The sequence below is a fragment of the Clarias gariepinus genome, chromosome 14 (genome assembly GCF_024256425.1).
Source record: "Clarias gariepinus isolate MV-2021 ecotype Netherlands chromosome 14, CGAR_prim_01v2, whole genome shotgun sequence".
Lineage (NCBI taxonomy): Eukaryota > Metazoa > Chordata > Actinopteri > Siluriformes > Clariidae > Clarias > Clarias gariepinus.
The window spans coordinates 7,410,015-7,430,603 of NC_071113.1; the positions used below are offsets into that span (position 1 = coordinate 7,410,015).

The following is a 20,589-nucleotide window of genomic DNA, read 5'->3' on the forward strand; positions in this document are numbered from 1 at the left end:
CTCTCCCTGTCGTTGTTAATCAGGGACTCCGACAGGACTAACAACGACAGCATAACTTAAAGGGAGAGCCAGAAGGAAACTGACATGTTTTTACTGTTTTTCAGAGTTGTAGCCTTCCTATTCAATTATGTACAGTACTCAAACTCCAACTTTAAATTTTTGCAGTGAGAATGTTAGATGCTAGTGGTAAAGGGGTGATGGTCTTGATGGCTGCTGGATGCCTGTGGCATGGCAGTTATATGTGTAACATCCAGCTTATATGTGACATGTGTGCAGAGAAGCATTTTATATGAACCAATGTTCTTTGCACCGAACGTAAGGATTTCTGCAGTCTTTGGTAGATAACCCTGTCACTGTTTTAAAACTGTGGGGTTTCTACTCAGTCCTGCTGAGCAAGTTCCTTGTTCCTTTGAGCTACATGTTTTTCTGAACCCACAATTTCTTAATCTACCTTAACCATAAAGTTGCTTGAATCTTTGGGGTTAGTTTTCTATAGGACTGACCTAACCCATTCAACCTTCCAGCATGTAACCAAGTACACACTGGAAGGCCAAAAAATATGCAGCCATGTGGTGCAGAGAAAGTTGGGTGTATTAAAACCATTGGAGGAATTTGGCATATCCTCAGAAATTTCTTGGTTGGTCAATTCCACTTGCTATATAAATGTAAGACCTGCCAGGACTGCCAACTTTTATAAGAAGTGAGGCCAGACCCTAAAGGTGAACTGAGTGCCTCAGTCTCACACTTTATTGAAAATTCCAAAGTAAAAAAAAAAATATTCCAAAGTAACACAAATCACATTTGGCTGTTTTGAAGGGGGTCGCAAAAATCTTCGCGAGAGCGCTCCTGCATTCAAATGTTTGAAGGCTTACATGGGTCGGTGTGTTAAAGGATTAGTGTGGCGGTTAATCTGGTTTATATCGTCTTGGATCCTATTTATTTGCTGCAATGTTCCACATCAGACACTTGTAGGTCTCCTTCCTATTAGGATTCTATGAACATGCAATGTAGCTAAAGCTGAGTAGCGCCTTGGAACCAAGTGCAAAGCTGATTAATAATTGTAGGATGCCACTAAGATGAGGGGTTAATGCAGTAATGTGAAAGTCAGATCAGTGAGAACAAGCTATTAGCATGGAATTAATTGAATAGTCTTGTTGCCAGTGAAATCACGTCGGTAGCAACTTTGATTTATCACTCTTAGTATAGAGACAGCATAGGAAATTTTTAAAGCATGTCCTTTAAGGCGTCATTAATCAGCAGAATAAACTTTTGGGAAGGGAAATTATGTTATACAATGAGGCAGTAGCAAGAAGCATGATATAATGCCTAACCTGCAATGCAGGTATTACTGTATAGTCTGGAATAAAAAGCAATTTCAAAACGATTATAGGTATTTTGATAGATATATATACACTTTAGGAAAAAAACCTTAAGAATTTTAACACTATTAATAGATAATGTAATAATTAACCAGTATAATCCATCATATGCAGTCTGCTATCATTGTGTTACATAATCATTTTCGGTTTTCTGAACATTCACCTTGAATTGTTTTATGTAAAACAATCAATATGTTTGTGGTGTATGCAAGGTTGTGGAAGTGAGCTCAGTTTTCCAATGAGGATGTTAATGCTCTGTCAATACGACATAACCTCTGAACCTCTGTTACAAATAGTTAACTCTTTCACTCTCAGCAATGGGTACATACCAAAATATTATAAATTAGCAGTTGTTAAACCCCTAATTAAGGAACCTGACCCTGAGCCCTGTCAGCTGACCAACTACAGGTACATGCTCATATCAGATCCCAAAAAAGTAGCACAGCAGTTTGTTTTATAGCTATATTTATATATCTATAAACCACCGTATGTTCATATCTACATATAAATAACTGGTCAGGATTTAGGCGTCATCATAGCACAGAGACAGCACTTGTTACAGGAGTAAAATGACCCCCTATTGGCCTCTGATCAGAGTTGCCTATTTTTGCTTGTGTAACTTGACCTTAGTGCAGCTTTTAACACTATTGATTATAGAATTCTCCTTTATAGACTACAAAATGTAGGAGGAATTAAGAGAGCAGCACTCCCCTGCCTCAGCCCTTATTTGACTGATCGTTATCAGTTTGAAAAAATATCTTCTTTTTTTTTTTTAGATCCAGCTTGGTGCCATTTGACTGCTCACTAATTACCTTGCAGTAGTTACTTGTTAGCTAAAGCATTTTTGTTAACTTGGAATTTTATTTAAGAATGTACAGGTAGGAGCAAATACACCCAGAGTACCACTGCATCATGTGTTTTATTATTTCTTTATTGAAATGATGTACATTTGATAAAACTTAATATGACTTTTTTATAACCAAACAATCTAATGCAACTGAAATGAAACGGTAGACTGTATTTTATGACTGTAATTCTTGATAAAAGTATTTATGTAAACAAGCAAACAAAAGGATAACATTTAAAATATCTGCTTTAAATATCTCCACCATGCCTCTATATAAAAGGTCATATAAAAGGTCACTTATGCTAGTGATGCTATTTTTCCTTTCAGCATCACTCAGCTGCTGAGCTTTACTTCTGCTGTCCACTACAGGATGGCATAGGATGTGAGGTGAAATTTCCTCAGAGATATGAGGCAATGGTTCTGCAGAAAAATAAGGAAATATAACAAATAAAAAAAAAACATAAAACACGCTTTAGGTATCTGAACATACACAAAATTGTCATGTAGAACACAGGCGTGGGGCCTGAAGCCTATCCCAGTAGACTTGGGGCACAACGTAGGGTAAACACATACTCATACTCATTCACACACTACTGGCAATGTGGAAATGTCTTTGAACAGTGGGAGGAAACCAGAGTACCTGGAGGAAACCCACCAAGCACAAGGAGAACATGCAAACAGACCCGAAGGGGGAATCGAGCCTGGAACCTGGAGGTGCAAGGCAACAGCGCTAACCTCTAAGCTACAGTACTGTGCTGCTAAGAGAGGACAGCTTGGATGTTTAAGCATCGCACCCCTAATTAGCCCTTGCTTTATTATTGAAAGAATGCTGCAGTTAATTTTTGACTTTTGTTGTTTGTTTGTGTTTATATTAGATTTGTATTATCTATCATCATATAAAATTGTTAAAATTCTTAAAAAGTACTCAGTGATGAGTGTTGAAAAAGACAAAGTATTAAGGCTTCATTACTCACTGATAGACTGTTCCAGACATCACGTCAATAAAGCCACCTTTAAGGGGAAAAAAGGTTTTGTCTTATACAATATTTTTAACATGTAGATTTTTGCTTTACATGCATAAAGTAAAATATAAACATATTTAAAAAAAAAAACAGGTATCTGACTTATTTTCTTTTTTCTATCATACAGTGGTGGCTCAAGTATTAAGACAACATATGCCATGTGTTATAGCTCTCTCTGTGCACAAAACTAGATGTCACTTATTAGTTCTCGCTTGTCACAAGAGTTGTGCTAATTACAATCTGCTGGTTTAGTTAATAAATGGAACAAATATGTGGCAGGACATTCAATTTCTAAATTAAAAGAAGCTAAAACTATGGCATTCTCAAGTGAAGTGCGATGATCTTCAAGAAGCGATCAAACAGGCATGGATTGAGTGATTGACAACCAGCAGACGTCATTTTGACTCTATGCCAGGGCAACTGCAGCAGGTTTTGAAGAATGCATGACTGCAATAGTACAATTTCACTTGATTGTCTTTATATAAGAAAAAGTAATAACGTTATTAAAACTGTAAAATTCACTTTTGCCCACCACTGTACAGCTATTATTATACTGCACATAAGCAGTATGTGATGAAACTGAATAAAGTGTTAAGGTATGTCAAAAGCAGAATGCGATACCTGGCTCACAGATGGTCTCACAGATCACAGGACATGCGTAGCAGTACGAGCATTGCTAGAAGAGGAAAACAAAACCTTAAACAGAATTCTAAAGTGATTTACACCATCCTTTGTGTAAAAGCATAACACTGACATGCAAGTGATACAATATAAAGTGTGTGTGTAAAATAGGAATCTAAAATAAATTTCATAATAAGAGTGATTATATACCAATATTTTATGTCACGGCTATTGTTTTGTTATACCCCCTTTCTTTTTACCATATTCGCACACTTGTACTTGCTTTGAGAACTACTTACTTCACAATACTGGCAATGGACTGATGAGTCTCCTTCCTCACATGGGCATTGATCGCAACTATTGCAGTGCTAAGAAAAAGCGAAAAAAAATTGCTTTATCACATATCAGTTACTTAATAAGAGTTTATTTCATAAGAATTTTTGCACTAGAATTTATAGCAAAAAGTAAAGGTTTAAACATTCACAAACTGCTTGAAAAAGTTGGCTATTAAGACCAATTTGATCAAATTAAACACAACAACTTGTATAAATATTTTTACAATATTAATAGATAATGTGATAGTATATTAATCTTAATAATATTCTTATATTAATAAGTAATAACATGAACGAATAACATTATTAGAATTATATTTTTATCTTTTTAAAAATAGAAATATATTTTTCTCCTATGTTTGGAAACTTAGGGTAGGTACCACCCTGTATATATCTTTATATACAGTACATGGTTTATGAATACTTTTATATATAACGTATGGTGGGTCAAAATATGTTGATATATATATATATATATATATATACCCTAAAAACATCCATTTGACATAAAAGCAAAGAATTTAAATGATACTGATGGCCAAGTCAGGAAGCAGTCACATGCTTGCAACTTAATTTAACAAACAAACAAAAAAGCAATGAACAACAGTAACCATGTAGAGCGTATTACTGTATACAGAGCTTATTACTGTATATGAATAAATTGTTTCATATGAAAAATATATCGTTCCTTCTCAGTGCAGTATAAGTTATGCAGCGACATCTTCACACATTGTATGAGGAAATAATGGAATAAATCAAACAGGGACAACATTCCATCATTGAAGAAACATGATGGGTGTGTTGGGTGGGTGTTTAAGTCTAACCCAGAGCATGTGATGTAGTTTCACATGTGACATTTACGGAACACTTCAAGCGATTTGAACTGACATTTCAATGGTGATAACATTTTAAAGAAGGTTGTACAGCTACAGTTAATGACAATTCGGTGGCTTGGAGCCCAATGCAGTGGTTTCTGTGAACATTCAGTAAGCCCGATCCTTTATTCGATGGATTATAATTTGTTGATCAATCAAAATCAATAGTGTACAGTATCAGGAGATTATATAAAGAAATAAAATTAGTTTTATTCTCATAACTATGTTCTGTAATTCCACACAATTTGTTTATCAGAAGTCTCAGTTTGAGACTGTTATTGCATTCATGTTTTAACTGTATATGGGTTTTATGGAATATGTGACATGTATGTCATTTATGCTGGTACTGTACCTCACAGATGGAGCACAGGCTACACAGGGATCCTCCGTGATATTGTGATGCAGATGTGGTCTCTGCCTCAGCTTTTTCATCATCACCTGTGTGCTCTACAGAAAAAAAACACACATGTATCATATAAAGTCATATAAAATCTATATGTACTGGAAATGAGTGTGGCTCAATTTCTCGAAAAGACATGACACACAATTTAGAAACCTTCATCTTGCCTGTTTACACAAAACTACCTCAATGGTAGCATCATTACAGATTATGTGTGTAAACGTTAAATTGTATATTTGAAAGGAGAGATACTCACTGGCATCACCATCAATATACTCAATTACATGATTACGTATTTTAATTTGACTTATAAGAGGAAAAAAAAATTATGATGGCAATAATAAATAAGGACATTTGGAAATAGGGAAATTAAAGGCTGATGATTGACAGGATTATTAAATATAAATCTCACCAAGAAATACAATAACAATTACAACTTTTCCAAAACAAATTATGTTACAACCACAAACGTAAATGTATTTTATTAGGATTTTATTTGATAAACCAACACAAAGTGGCACATAATTGTAAAATGGAAAAAAGAAATTACAAATAAAAGGTTGTGATACAATGTTCCATTTTCCTTGTATTGAACATTTTCAGAGGAAAGGGGTCTGAACAACACTTTTTATTTGTAAAAAAAAATAAATAAAAAAAATAAGTTTATTATTTAATCATTAATGTGGCACTTTGTGTTAATCTATGGATGTTTGTGTTTGTAATGTAACAAAATGTGCATAAGTTCTAGGGGTATGAATACTTTCGCAAGGCACTGTCTAATAGCCTAAGCTTTTTCAAGATATAATCCTTTAGTCTTAACGGCAAATAATTCTTTTACATTTTTAATTCATCTTGTGGTTTAAATCTAGATGTAGATTTAGATCCCTAATGAGCAAGCCAAAAATAATGATGATGTAACACCCATCAATGTTATAACAGCCTAAAAATGTAATAAATCACAAATGTAATACAAATCCCCAGCATTAAATGTAATAATCTCACAAATATAATAGCAGGTGCTATTATATTTCCAAGCATTAGTTACATTTCTTCCGTAACAAAAATCTTCAACTTTCAAAATGGTAAGGTAATATGATTTTTTTTTTTTTTTTTTTTTTTGCATTTACAGGAATATTACTAATTAAAAAAAAAATGCAAATTTGTTTTGTGTGTGTGTGTGTGTGTGTGTGTGTGTGTGTGTGTGTGTGTGTGTGTGTGTGTGTGTGTGTGTGTTGTTTGTACATTGACCGGTGTTTCAGATGGCACGAGGATAAACATCAATCATCATGTACTCTTTAGCAGTATGATATCAGCACAACACCTGATGTGTACTTTAACAGTGTAATAATTGTTTCAACAGTTTATGGAGCTCTTTTATTCTTTTTCAGTGACCATAAACATTCCATTATTAAGCTCAGGGTATGGTTCATTGTATGCTTGTACTCTGCTCGTGTCTGAGCTTTGCCTGAAGGAGTACAGTTGACGTGCTAAAACTGCATTCCTGGAGTGCCGCACATCCCAGACCGTGTAGAGTGTGCAGTGACACTGATTCATCCACTAGGGGGCGACATTGAGCACGGACTCTGTGGTAAAATGTGCTCATGATTATATGTGGATTTTTTTATTATTATTATTATTTAATTCCTAGTCATCATTAGGGTGTTTGAATAAACAGTATGGGAGTGGATATTCATGCACATTTATTTAAACAATGTCTAGTATTATTTTATATTTATTTACATTTAAAGATATGAAATTTCCATATATTTTGTAGGAGATATACTGTATTTTCTAACTTTTAGGTGAATACCCATAAGGAGATTTATTAAGAGATGATGTGTTCATTAATAATCTAATGTACAATGAACTAATTTTGCTTCTATATACTAAATATTGGAGTAGATTTTTTTTAACCATAATTTTCGTTTACGTAGAATTTAATTGCACACTCAAAAGCATGTTTAAAAAAAAATGTACAGCACCATCTGGTGAATTTTAAGATGAACTAATGATTTTTTCAAGGTAGATTTTTTTTAATGAAATAACGGCGTTTTCCATTTAAATATCAAACTGGCGTATCTTCTCTTTAGATATCAACACATTTCTTCACCTCCTGTGGGCCGATTGCGATGAAACAAAGCCTATGTGTCTATATTACCTCAAGCTCGAACAAATACACCTGTGAAATCATTCAGTAGTTTTTACGTGATGTTGTGCACAAACAGACCATAAACCATCTTGATGTTTTTTATTACTCATCTTACATCTCCCAAATAACTTTTCTGCAAATATCTTGAATGTTTAGACATGCCAACTTTAAAGGTTTATTATATAGTATGTATAGATTGTGGTCATTTAAGGTATTAGAAGAAGTTCAGGGGTTCCATTCCCGCCTCGAGTCTGTGTGAATGTGCATGGAGTTTGCTTAGTGGGTTTCCTCCATGTACTCGGCTTTCCTCCCACAGTCCAAAGACATGTTAGGTTAATTGACGTTCCTAAATTGTCCGTAGTGTGTGTGTGCACAGGGTTGGGTTATACCCTGTCTCATGCCCTAAGCCTCCTGGGATTGGCTCCAGGCCCCCTGTGACCCTGTATGCGGGATAAAGCGTTATAGACAATGAATGAATAAATGAATGAATGAATGATAATATATAATAATAATTTATAGTTATTAATAACTATTGTTTCTTAACACACATGATGCTTTTACCAGTTTTTGGTGATACTGATTTGCTGACAGGTTTAAAATTCTGAAAATTATAAAACTAATTGTAAACCATCCTGTTTTTAATTTTTTTTATTTCATCTATAATTATCGATCAAGGGCACTGCAGTTCTTCCTAGAACTCACAGTTAAAAGGGGAAAAAAGAGTGGAGCGATATGTCGCAAGAAATGAACACTACCTTATTTTGGCTACCACTTTGGGCAAACATTGTTATCTAATGAGAGTGATATCTTCCCGGATGACTCCACCCCCATCCACAATGCATAACGACAAACTAAAGGGTTTAATAAGACTGAAAATCTGGTTCTTGTGCTATGGCCTTAACATTTACCCGATCTCAATCTGCTTGCATCTAAGCTTAGGAACACTGATGCTCATTGTTATTCTGGCACTTCATGTGTTTTTTGTGTACTTGTTTTGTGCTTGCATGTGCATGTCTTGAATTGTTCTGAGCTCCAAATGTTCTTCAGTCGCAGAAATCATGGTTTCAGAATGTAAAAGTAAAATGTTTTCATTTATAATAATATATGACTCAGTCAATCAGACAGACCCTAACCAATAATTAGTGTCTGTGAGCCTGTGTATGAGGTCAGCAAGAACCACCTCCACCACTGTGACGGGGGGATTAAAATGTTTTAAACCGTTCAGATGCTTTCTAGTGCTCAGGCGCCTCAGGCTATTTAGGAACCGTGTGTCAGAAATGAGACAACAAAAGAACACAGTTTCAAAATGAAAAAAAAGAGAATACATTTATAATTGTTACTAACGATTTCTGGTGGGAAATGTATTCTGCATCCCTGATACTTACACAATTGATCAATACACTGTCTCTGAAATACGAAACAGTAACCAATCTCGTATAGAATTGCGTGGTTGCTTAAACGTCTACTGTAGTTTTTGCGACAGCGTGAATAAGTATCAGCCTTAAAACTTACAACACATACCTTCTGCTTTTTCCTCATCTTCACCTGGTGAGGAGTCCTGGTCCTCATCATCCTCTTCAGTTGCAGTATCTTCCTCGTTATCCGTGTCCTCTGCTTCATCATCATCCTCCTCGTCGTCGTCTGCGTCATCAGACAAAGCGTCTTCCTCTTCCTGATCCTCCTCCCCATCACCTACAGCCTCTTCATCCTCGGTGTCATCGTCCTCCGCATCCTCAGCATCATTCTCCTCTGCATCTTCATCTCCTTCAACCTCGTCTTCCGTAGCAGCTTCAACCTCATCCTCTTCCTCCTCGACATCGTCCTCCTCCTCCTCAGTCTCACCCTCCTCGGTGGTATCTTCTTCCTCAGGAGTATCATCCTCTATAGATTCTTCCTCATTGTTCTCATCCCCTTCTTCTTCTTCTTCTTCTTCTTCTTCTAGATCCTGTGCTCCCTCATCAGCTGCTTCTTCATCTTCCCCATCGCGTTCTTCTGTGCTCAAATCCCCCAGATCCTCTGCTTTATCCTGGCTTTCTTGCTCTGCTTCCTGTGTCCATACTCCGACACTCAGCAGAGCTAGCAGCAGGCACACTAGGCCACGATGCCGAGCTGCCATTTTTTTTTTTTTTACTTTTACGCAAGAAGAAACCGGATCTTCCTGTCTGGCGTGGCGTCTCCACCCAAAAGCAGTTAAAACTTCACTTCTTTGCACTAGATAAAAGAAAGTAAACAACTCTCGGCACCCGAGTCACAGCACTAGGTCTGCTTTTTGTTTGATTTCCATGCAGGGAGTGACCACGACAGTTCTGTCACTTGCACACAAGTACACTCATGCAAATACACTGACACACACACACACACAATCAGAGAACAAAATGGAGCAAGGAAGCGTGGGGAGATGACTGACAAGACCACATGTCTGTAAGGCTGTTCTTCTGATGTCCTCTATTCAAGCGGCCTATGTGAGTGTGAGGGATAGCAAACATGGTGTGCATGCTAGCACAAGAGAAAAGGGCACACACACACACACACATACCATTCAGTCTCCACAGTCAGCTACAGCCTGTCACACATATATGCACAGAGCTTCACTGAGCTCGACAGGTGATTGGGACGCTATATTAAGCAGCTCTCAAAACAATCCACAATCTAACCTTGAGCTCACTCACTGAAACTAAATCTCTGTTCAACTTCCTTCTTCTTTTAAATGTCATCTATAGCATATACTTTCTTACCAACACTAAACTAAAAAACGGGGAGGAAAAAAACAAGTTCTTAATGAGGTCCATTTAAAAAAAAAAATTATAAAAAAAAAATATATATATATATTTTTTTTTAAATAGCAATAATTATAATAATGTACGTATTTGCATGCTTGTGATTTGTGCCAAATGTCTATCATGTTTCATAGATGTAGGTCTAAAATCGAGGGTTTACTCTTGGGGGTTATCTCTTTCTCAGAGTCGACGTCATCTGACGTCAAATTATTGGCACAGGTCCGTAGTTATTGGCACAGGATGCCCTTCATACCACAACCCACCAAATGTCTCTCCAGTCTTTTTGGGACGGGGTTGAAGGAGTTCGCCCTGCATCGCCAGCAGCTGAGTTTATATGGACATAGGGTTAAGGCCCTTGCCTCTGACATTGTTATGTGATATGCTTTAATTATTCCCAAATGTGTGTGTCACTTGTAAAAGATTCCTCTGCGTCATCACCCACTCATGTGTTCCAATCCATTTTGCTTGAAAAATGTGAGCATGTTTGTTCATGTATACACAAAAAGGAGGTTAATGCTCCAAGAAAAAAAAAATAGTTATAGTTGATGGAGTGGTTAGCTGTTTTTAAAGTAAGACCTTGTTAGCAGGTTGGAATTACATAGCAATGAACACATTTAAGTAAAAGCAGGTCAGTTCCAGATTAGTTAATTCTGCAACATAGCAAGTTCTGTTATTACTGTACCACAAGTCTATAGAACAAAGAAATCTTTACACTCCTACTCTAAATCAATTCCATGTTGTGTTTTTTTTGGCTTGTATTTTGTGGCTCAGTGATCATGTCGTGTGGGCTGGGCAAATTGTGTGAGGACTGAAGAAGACTCAGAAATAAATAAATATATAAATAAATAAAAGACTCCCCATTTACTTAGTCAATACTATGATGTCATTAGCGGAGATTAATTTTAACTATTATTATTATTATTATTATTATTGCACTAATGTTTTTTTAGTTTAATTTTTTATGTTAAAACATAATTATCAGTGCAATAAATATTATGACAAAGTTCTTAAGTATTTTGTTAAATTCAAACTGACTGTTTTGGCCAGGCAGTATGTACTGTATTAACATTAGGTATATCTTTAAAATATAGCTCTGTGGTGAGTCATTTAATTTTGCATTGACTGTACACTTTAATATAGAATCTTCATTTTGTGATTGATAGATAAAGAAATTAGTCTATTCTAATTGTAATGTTTTAATAGCAGTGGGAATTTCTTCTGTTTTATATAATATTTCCGCTTCTACTACTTCTGACAATAATAATAATAATAATAATAATTATTATTATTATTATTATTATTATTATTATTAATAGTAGAAGTAGTACAACAGTGCTGTATTAAATACAGTAAAATGTAGTGAACATTTATGAAGGATGCATTTTATTTTACATTTTTAATAAAACTTATAACATAGAATTTTTAACATTACAAATTATTCTAATAAGAAAAAAAATACAGTTAAGTAGCAGCTTGAATATCTTTTAATGTTTGCTGTAAACTTTGCAAGTACATATTTTCTCAGAGGTAAGGGGCAGAAAACCAACATGGACTAAAGCAGTGTGTGTGTGTGTGTGTGTGTGTGTGTGTTTGTGTGTGTGTGTGTGTGTGTGTGTGTGTGCACTCTGTTTAGAAAATACCAAGTTACGATTCAATTATTTGTCGCATGTACTTTACAGTATTGTAAAAAAGTTTTCTTCCCCCCTCCTACCACAGTAAGGAATCCGGGGTCGGCGCACAGGGTCAGACAGGATGCAGCGCCCCTGGAGCAGATACTGTAGGGTTGACCCCAATCTTCCAGTCAGTAACCCAGTGCCTTAACCGCTTGAGCCACTGCCCGTCTACGTGTTAACTTCTACACTGGTTCACCTCATTTATAAAACTGCCCATTACTCATACTTACAAATAGAACAGATGTTGTTTTACAATATTATATCTCTGAGCCAGTAGTGATTGTAGGTAATTACTAAGAATAACAACTAGTGGCACCTAAAATAAAATGCTGCATTTCATTATTTTTTTCGGATGATAAAAAATGATACTGAGACTGCGGTAGGAAAAATGTAGGTAGCACCACAATATGTTACATTTTTTATTCAAATTGTTTTATTTGAATTAAATTAAACTTTAAATTATACATATCCCAGACCATAAAATAAACATTACTGCAAAGTATGCCAGGTTTTTAACAATTTGAAATGCCTCTTAATTACCGAAAATCCATTAAAGCTGAAGTGTTGAGTAGTCCCTGCATAAATCTCCCATTGCTCGTATTTGCTTTAACATTTGAATGATGTCTCAAAGCATTTGCATGATGTCTATTTGCCTACATTTACCTGAATTAAAATGAGATAACACCAGACTTCATTTGGTTATGTTCAGCTTGGGTTGTTGTCTAAAACCAGCAAACCACTTGGAATTATGAAGAAAAAAACCTCACAACTACTTGGTCTGATCCTCGTTATCTCTACCAGCTGATTTGTGTTTGGGATTTGTTTTTGCAATGCAATCCCTTCCATTTAACTAGCTATTCCTGTTTTGAGTCGTTATAAAATAAAAAACAACTGCTTACAAAAAGGATACGAATACACGAATGGACTTCCTTTAAGAGTGGTTTATTACAAGCATATTAAATAGATCTATTTATAATCTATTTGTACATACAATATAAAGGCAACACTGGGGTAAAAAAAACAAAAGCAAAGAAAATGACCAAGTATACAACCTGAAACTTTTATTTTGCTGTATTTTGTCTTACTTTGACCTAATTTCTCTGATTCTGCAATCGTATCTTTTCCATCGGAATAATAAACACAGATGCAGGATGAAGAAAAGGACAAAGTTTACTTTGCCACACTCTCATGAAATAGACCGTACAAACAGGAATGCATTGCCTTTAACACCACTGTGTGCTTAGGGTAAAGGAGTGATGACAGAAGAAAAGGGAATCATTGTCACATTTCAGTCGTGAATGTGTTCACTAAAAAAGAAAAAGAAATGCAAGACATTAAAATTGCATTAGAAATTGAATCACTCTTTTGCACAAACCAAAGAAAGTTATTAATAATGTTGTCACCTTTCCGTGTGGGAGGAGGCTTAGTGGTTTTTAGCACACTGCCCTGAGAGAGAGCTTCAGCCATCCATATAAGTGTGGATGAACAGAATTCCATCTGGAGAAACGTGACAGTGAAAAAAGTAAATGATTGGCACAAAGACAGGTAGTTCACAAATAAATTGATGTTATATTGAATCAATTTCAAGCAGGCCATTAACCTCAGACTCAAGTGCTCTTAATCTTCGATCCAAATCCCTGATCTCAGCTGTCTGTTTCACTACATCGTCAACTCTACAAGTGCAAGCACACACAAACATACACTGATCAGTTACTGAAAACACAAAAATTAAAACCACCTAGTTTTTGGGTTCCCTTGGGGTGTGCCTCAGCAGGACCTCTGGAGATGTGCTGTGGTATCTGGCTCCAGGACGTGGGCAATGGATCCCTGGGGTGCTTTGGGTTGCGGGGTGGGGCCTTTGCGAATCGGACATGTGTGTCTGGTGCATTCTATAGTTGCCCAATTGGATTGGGATCTGGGGAGTTCGGAGGCCTTGGGCTCTTTCCATGGTAAGCCCCGTGCACAGCGGGCTGTGGTGTACTGGGTGTTCTGGTGCATTTCTATTAGACTGGACAGGCAAGCCTTTGCTCTGTACGGGCGTGGCTGAGTCATGAGTGCCCATGATCATGTCATCTGTTTACTTTATAATTGATAATCAGTGTTAATATTATAATGTATGTTAGCGGTATTATAATGTATGTTAGCAGTCACTCTTTATTTGTAATAACCCCACATGAATACAATATATCTGAAGTATTCACTTATTCAGAGTGGAGTAATAGTCTAAGTGCTGTATTATCCATGCTATTTATGGTTTGTTGGGCCAAATAAACATTTGTTACTTGCATGAAACCAAACATTTCCATCCATCTAGGAGCCTATATAGTCCACCTAGAGGCCAATGGTGACCGATGAATTTATTCTTACTTGTACTGTGGTAGGACCTCCGGTTGTCCATCATTCACTTTCGCATTCACACATATTGGGTAATTTGGGAACGCCAATTAGCCTAATCTGCATGTCTTTGGACTGTCGGAAAGAACCCGGAAGAAACCCACCAAGCACGGGAAGAAAGCGCAAACTCCATGCACACCGACTTCAAGATGGAAATCGAACCGGACCCTGGATACATTTCTCTCAACTTATAGCAGCAAAGGATCTGCCACTAATGACCTTGTGCTAGAATTGTGCACAGAGTAGTTTCATGCAGTCCATGCCTTTAAGGGTCAGAGCTGTTTTTAGTGGCGTAAGAGAACCCTCTACAATACTGGGAATGTTATGAATGTTAAAAATGTTATGACTGGTCAGCCTGTGTGCATTCGTTAAATTCTGCAAGAGTAAGTTCAGGTCAGGTCTCTAACTTTTAACCATAATCCACAACAAAGTAATAACAACCAGCTCTTGTGAAGACTCATCAGCTTTAATACAGTAAGTGAGCAAGTCAGTCAGTTGAGTATGTTGTAAGCCAGTTCAATGTAGTATAAAATGAAAAGCACTCACTTCACAGACATGCGCTTTAGCCTCTCCGTGTCACTTCCTCTTAGTTTCTTTCCCTCAGCAGATAAGAAGTTTTCCTTCTGAATGCTCTCCCATGTTATTAGCCGGTTGTTAGCTTTAGGCTTTAAATCCATAGCTTGAAAAAAAGATCTTGCATTTATAAAAATGATCCTTACCGGCATCGAGCACATCAATCACTTCATTTTCAAATTCTCATCTTTTACATCAGTTTAAAAACTAATGATGGGCAACATAACCACACTCACCAAATTGGTGCACCTTCTCAGATGGCAGCTTGCGGATGTTCCGCTTGATGAAGAGGTGGAAGTGGGAGATAAAGATTAAGGGTGGAGCAAGGCACGGCCGAATATGATACCCCACAATTACGTTGTAGCGCTGGAACTTCCAGTAGGTGTCACTCCGATCTTGCACCTTGTTGAAGGTGTAACTAGACAAACGAATGAAAAATAGAGAGGAGGACCAGGCATCAAAGAACACCCATGGCACAAAGAATAGAATTTCGAACAGCAATAGGGACAGATGGATAGATAGATGGATGGATGGGTGATTGGCTACCTGAACATGGCGATGAGTAGATTAACGAGCAGAATGTTGGTGACCAAAAGGTAGATGACGAGTAAGATGACCACAAGCCAGTTATGATGTGTATCCCTGCATGGTTCTACACCTGCTTTAATTAGTGTTGCATTGTTCGTACAATTGGCATCCCAATGAAATCCAGCTAAAAACACACGGAAAGATTGCAGTCATAATGAATCCAACAGCAACACACTGAATTTGTCATTAGTTGTGGTAGAACACAAGATCATGGCGATGAATGACAACATACAGTCTATTTCCTCCACAGGAATTTGTCCATATATGTGTAAATACGGCCTGTAAAATATACGGCGAAGTATCCTATCAGGGTTTGAGTCGTAGGGGTAGATCAGAGCCTGATTGGCCACTCCATAGGCCAGTAACCACACGCCAAGGAAGAACAGAAAGAAGAAAATATCTTTCATCTGGAAGGAAACAGGCAGAAGATTGATTTCATATGGGAGACAACAGACAACAAAACATTTTGTACAGCAATACAAAATAATGCCCCTGTGATTGCTACCTATTTGTCCAACATCAAAACTTTTGTTCGTCTTTCATGTTTAAGTGAGACAAACCCCCAGCAGGAGGCTTTTTAAACAGTTTGCGCCAACCTACAAAAAACCCTTTTATACATTCTGGAGTCGAATGAGAAATCTTGAAGCAATTTTGGACAGAAAACTGGCGCACTCCTGAAGACTTCCTGTAAATCCTGAGCTCTCTGGACATTTAAATTCTTTCTGAAGATTTTTTACAAGAAATTTTTTTTTATACATTTCTCTCATAGCACTCTCCTTTCACTCGCAGAATCAATCCTGAGGCAGGCCATGGCACTCCCTTTGAGGAATGTGGAGCTCTCCTGATCTTGTGGATGCAGGACCATTGCAGAGGAGATCTGGGAGAATTTATATGAGTTCAGTAAGAACTTGGTGGGAGTTCTGGTGAGATTGAGGAGAATAAGGAGACTGTTGGCGAGGGAGATACGTAATCCAGGAAAGAGTTGGCAGGATCAAGAAGAGTGCTCGTCAAAGCATTCCTCAAATCCAAACCTCCATGATGTAAAATCTTGGCTAGGTCACGGAATGCCTATCTCCTCGCCAAAAAATCCACTCTACAAGATTTCCCGTCAGACTCCTTTATGTATGAAAGGGGCTTAAGTATACAGTGCTTACCTACGCATCATGGATAGAAAATGAGCTTCTAAAAAAAAAAAGAAACCTTAAGCACAATCTAATAAACTGCCAATTCTAAGCGTATGAGATCCGATACGATTATAATATAGAGGGACTAAAATATAGTGTATACTGAGCCTATCCCAGGAACCGTAGACACAAGGCAGGATTACTGCAGGACATTACATTACGTCACAGACCATCAGGGACACACTTTCGCATAATCAAAGACAATTTACCAACATGATGTTTGGAGCTGGGAGTAAACCTGGGGAATAACCCAGGCATTGTCATTAATGCTTCTGATTAATCTTAGATCTACAACACAACATTTGGTTCCATGTGTTACTTACCATTTTGCCCACTATGATGATTTTTGGCCCAAGTTGCTTATGAATGGCAAAGATGTGAATAAGTCTGAGGGTGAACACCATGTAGTCAAGACACAAGGCAGCACGGCCGAACCAATATGTTTCCTTGAACATCCTGAGATAAAAAACCCAGCAAAAAAAAAAATAATTGTACATTATAGGAGTACCATAAAGAGGGTTTTTTATTTTATTTCCAAGACTATAGCAAAAGAAAATCCCCAGTACCAGTCAAATGTTGGGGCTCGATTAGTCTTTCAAGGGATGTTGATAATTTTTTACTATTTTACACACTGCAAAATGATACTAAATGCACTGTGAAATAACACATGAAATTATGAATTTAATCAAATAAAAAGTGTTAACAAAGCAAAATTTGTTACAGTATTAAGCCACATTTTGCTTTGATATCAGCTTGTGACTTAACATCTTCATGGGGTCATCACCTGGAAGGATTCTCCAACAGTCATGATGAAGGTGTCATGTATGTCTGCCAAGAGTGTGTAAAGTCATCAACAAGGTGAACGTGGATACTTTAAATAATATAAATGATGAAATATTTTTTGTTTGCCACATAATTCCATATGTGTTATTTCACAAATGTTAATGCCTTTTGTACTGTTCTACAGTGTAAATAAGAGAAAGGTTTTGTCTGTTCATAGGTCAGAATTCCCTCTTTTAATATTTTATAGTTTAGCGTGTATACGCAGAGCATACGGAAGACACAGAAATGACAGCTAGACTCTAAAAATGGTACGTACACTATGAAACTGAACCTTGCATACTAAATTAAATCAAAATGTTGAATAGTGGCAAGTTATGAGCAGTTATGTGCCAGATGCTGATCAAGTTTTTAACTATTTCTACAAACACTTTATATGTCAACGCTAGTTTACATACATAAAAAAGGGTCAGTGTTTGGTAGGATGAAAGTAAAAATCTTCAACTACTGATGAAAATAATCGCTCATCGCGGGGGACCTGAAGTCTATCCCAGGAGACTTAGGGTAAGAGACGGGGTACACCTTGGACTGGGTGCCAATCCACCACAGGGCACACACACATACAGGCGATTTGGGAACCCCAGTTAGCCTAATCTGCATGTCTTTGGACTGTGGGGTGGAACCGCGTGGCTGGAATCAAACCCCGACCCTGGAGGTGCAAGGTGACAGTGCTAACCCTAAGCCACTGTGCCACCCAATAAGAATCGATAAAATGTAAATGAAAATAAAAAATGTTTACCTGCAGCACACGCCAATAAGGAACAGGGTGATGGCAATCAGGTCACACATACGCCACGTATCCTGAGCACACTGTCGTATCCTCTGCTTAAAGGTCATGGTACCCACGATGAATGTCTAAATGAGGGAAAAATAGAGCAAAAGAGGTGAAAGACTTCAACAAACACTACGTTCCAATCTTTCTGAAATTTACTTTGATAATCCTATAAATATTCACATCCAGCTACAGGTTGTGCCTTTTAAATGGAGTTATAAGTATCTTTCTTTGACTTTTACAAAGAATATTCCTGATGGCGGAACATTACTCGGTTGACACCAGGGGGCGTTCTTACCTCACGAATATCTTCGCACCCTATGGTGAACACCCAAAAATACAGCAGGAGCTCCCAGAAGGACGGACCCTTTGGAGGTGGTGGCTTGAAGTCCATTAACAGCACATAGGCGTACAGAAGCAGGAAGAGAAAGTACATGATCACGTTGCCAAGGAAAGCAGTGACCGGTGCGTACCAGAACTGTCTCCAGCGTGACAATACAAAAGGCAACTTGGGACGGGCTGGCCTGACTGGATGACCTAATAAACAAATAAAAATGAACGTAAAATAACTTTTTATTCATTCATTATGCGTTATCCTGTTTATCGGGTTGCATGGACATGAAGCCTATCCCAGGAGACTTAGGGTCAGGCAGGGACGAGGCAGGTTAGACCCTGGACAGGGTGCCAGTCTATTTGGGAACACTAATCTGCATGTCTTTGGATGGTGGGAGGAAACCGGAGTCCCTGGAAGAAACCCACCAAGCATGCGGAGAACAAGCAATCTCCATGCACACAAACCAAAGGCAGGAATCAAACCCTCGACCCTGGAGGTGCACACAGTACCAAAGTACCGTCTTTTAATATAATTTATGTTGTATGAATGAGAAGTAAAACATGATTTAAGCAGCAAACGATTTAACAGCAGTAACGTGATGTAAGGAATAAAAGTGGCTGAATGTTTAGAATGAACAAACCTTTTATGCTTGGTCTACCAGGACTTGATGAATCTCCTTTTGCCTGACTGGAAAAACACAGAGAGAAAATCTCAGCTACAAAGTGGTAATAATATTTCATGATATTCCTCTTGATTATGGGAAGCGATCGTGGTGCTGAAAGATGAGGAAGCGCTCATCCCCAGACCTGGTCGAGGGCTCTCGGTAGCTTCTACTTAACATTAGATCACATTTTCCTAAATTCTATAACTATCCTTTTAAGAGTACTCACAACATCCTTTTTTTGGGGAGGTCATTGATTTATTTTCTTAAATAATAATAGAATTCTTATTGTTTACTCTAGCAGTGAAAACATGGGGCGTAAGGTCTTGTAGGCTGAAATGTCATTATAGGGGTCTCATTCAGTCTCCATCATCCATCTAGCACTATTTATTATAATGTCTATTTGAGATTTTTTTCCCAAAATAAAATTTAAGACATTGGGTCGACTTTCCCATCATCAATACAAGATCTCGACTAAAAATTAATGCAGCTCTGGATGGAAAGGTGGTGCAATAAAATTTAAGTGTTCGTCTACTGTTGTAATTTTACCTCAAAATATCAGATTAAATGTACTATAATTTTAACAACGGCATGTTTAAGCAATGGTTTAAATATTTATCTAGTTAAAGATTAATATAATAAAATTATAATTAATTATATTAATATGCAATATTTAACAGCAAAAAATATAAGGTTTATATCTCTGCATTATATGTATTTCATACAGTTACAGTTCCAAAAAACCTTTTTTTATGTTTTCTGATTTAATGTATATGTGAAAATCGCAAAAGCTTAAAAATTTGATAAGATTTTTTAATCATTTGTTTTATCATAAAAAAATTGACCTTACACTTTAGAACCTATTTAAATAGACTCTTAAATCTTTATCTTAAACTTTAAATTTATCCTAATCCAGGAATCACTCTTATTTTATTTGGGCTTAGGACTGCCACTGGGAGTGCACTGGCCAGGGGTCTGAGTGCTATATAAAGCTATTTGATTAAATTAAGATTATTAAGTGTCCTATGACTGCTTTAACAAAATGTGTTTATTGCATGAAAATGCCTCTATATGTACACCTTATTAAATAAAAGTGATTTATCGATGCAGGTCTGGTTCGATTTATATACACCACTGTATTTTAGGGTAAATGAATCCGGTCATA

At 36.9% G+C, this 20,589-nt stretch overlaps 2 protein-coding genes across 3 annotated transcripts in view; both read right to left on the bottom strand.

The window, feature by feature from the left end:
- Positions 1-2,333: 2,333 nt before the first annotated feature.
- On the bottom strand, positions 2,334-9,876 carry LOC128541629 (sarcoplasmic reticulum histidine-rich calcium-binding protein). The gene is made up of 6 exons (XM_053512141.1): positions 9,150-9,876; positions 5,432-5,526; positions 4,169-4,237; positions 3,870-3,924; positions 3,201-3,237; positions 2,334-2,646 (listed from the first exon to the last, which is right to left on the bottom strand). The coding sequence occupies exons 1-6, from the start codon at positions 9,742-9,744 to the stop codon at positions 2,625-2,627; spliced, it is 873 nt and encodes a 290-aa protein (XP_053368116.1). The 5' UTR covers positions 9,745-9,876; the 3' UTR covers positions 2,334-2,624.
- Positions 9,877-13,230: 3,354 nt separating this feature from the next.
- The window catches only part of LOC128541223 (transient receptor potential cation channel subfamily M member 4-like), a 34,046-nt gene continuing 26,687 nt past the window's right edge, over positions 13,231-20,589 (bottom strand). Inside the window, exons 18-28 of one of the 2 annotated variants that reach the window (XM_053511549.1) lie at positions 19,404-19,450; positions 18,728-18,966; positions 18,397-18,512; positions 17,141-17,273; positions 15,866-16,040; positions 15,592-15,757; positions 15,282-15,463; positions 15,019-15,151; positions 13,679-13,751; positions 13,482-13,575; positions 13,231-13,385 (exon numbers count right to left, since the gene is read on the bottom strand). In XM_053511549.1, the coding sequence (XP_053367524.1) occupies positions 13,360-13,385; positions 13,482-13,575; positions 13,679-13,751; positions 15,019-15,151; positions 15,282-15,463; positions 15,592-15,757; positions 15,866-16,040; positions 17,141-17,273; positions 18,397-18,512; positions 18,728-18,966; positions 19,404-19,450 (1,384 nt within the window). In that variant the 3' untranslated portion in view covers positions 13,231-13,359. The remainder of the gene's footprint in view (positions 13,386-13,481; positions 13,576-13,678; positions 13,752-15,018; positions 15,152-15,281; positions 15,464-15,591; positions 15,758-15,865; positions 16,041-17,140; positions 17,274-18,396; positions 18,513-18,727; positions 18,967-19,403; positions 19,451-20,589) is intronic. The other variant, XM_053511550.1, reaches the window with a different exon arrangement.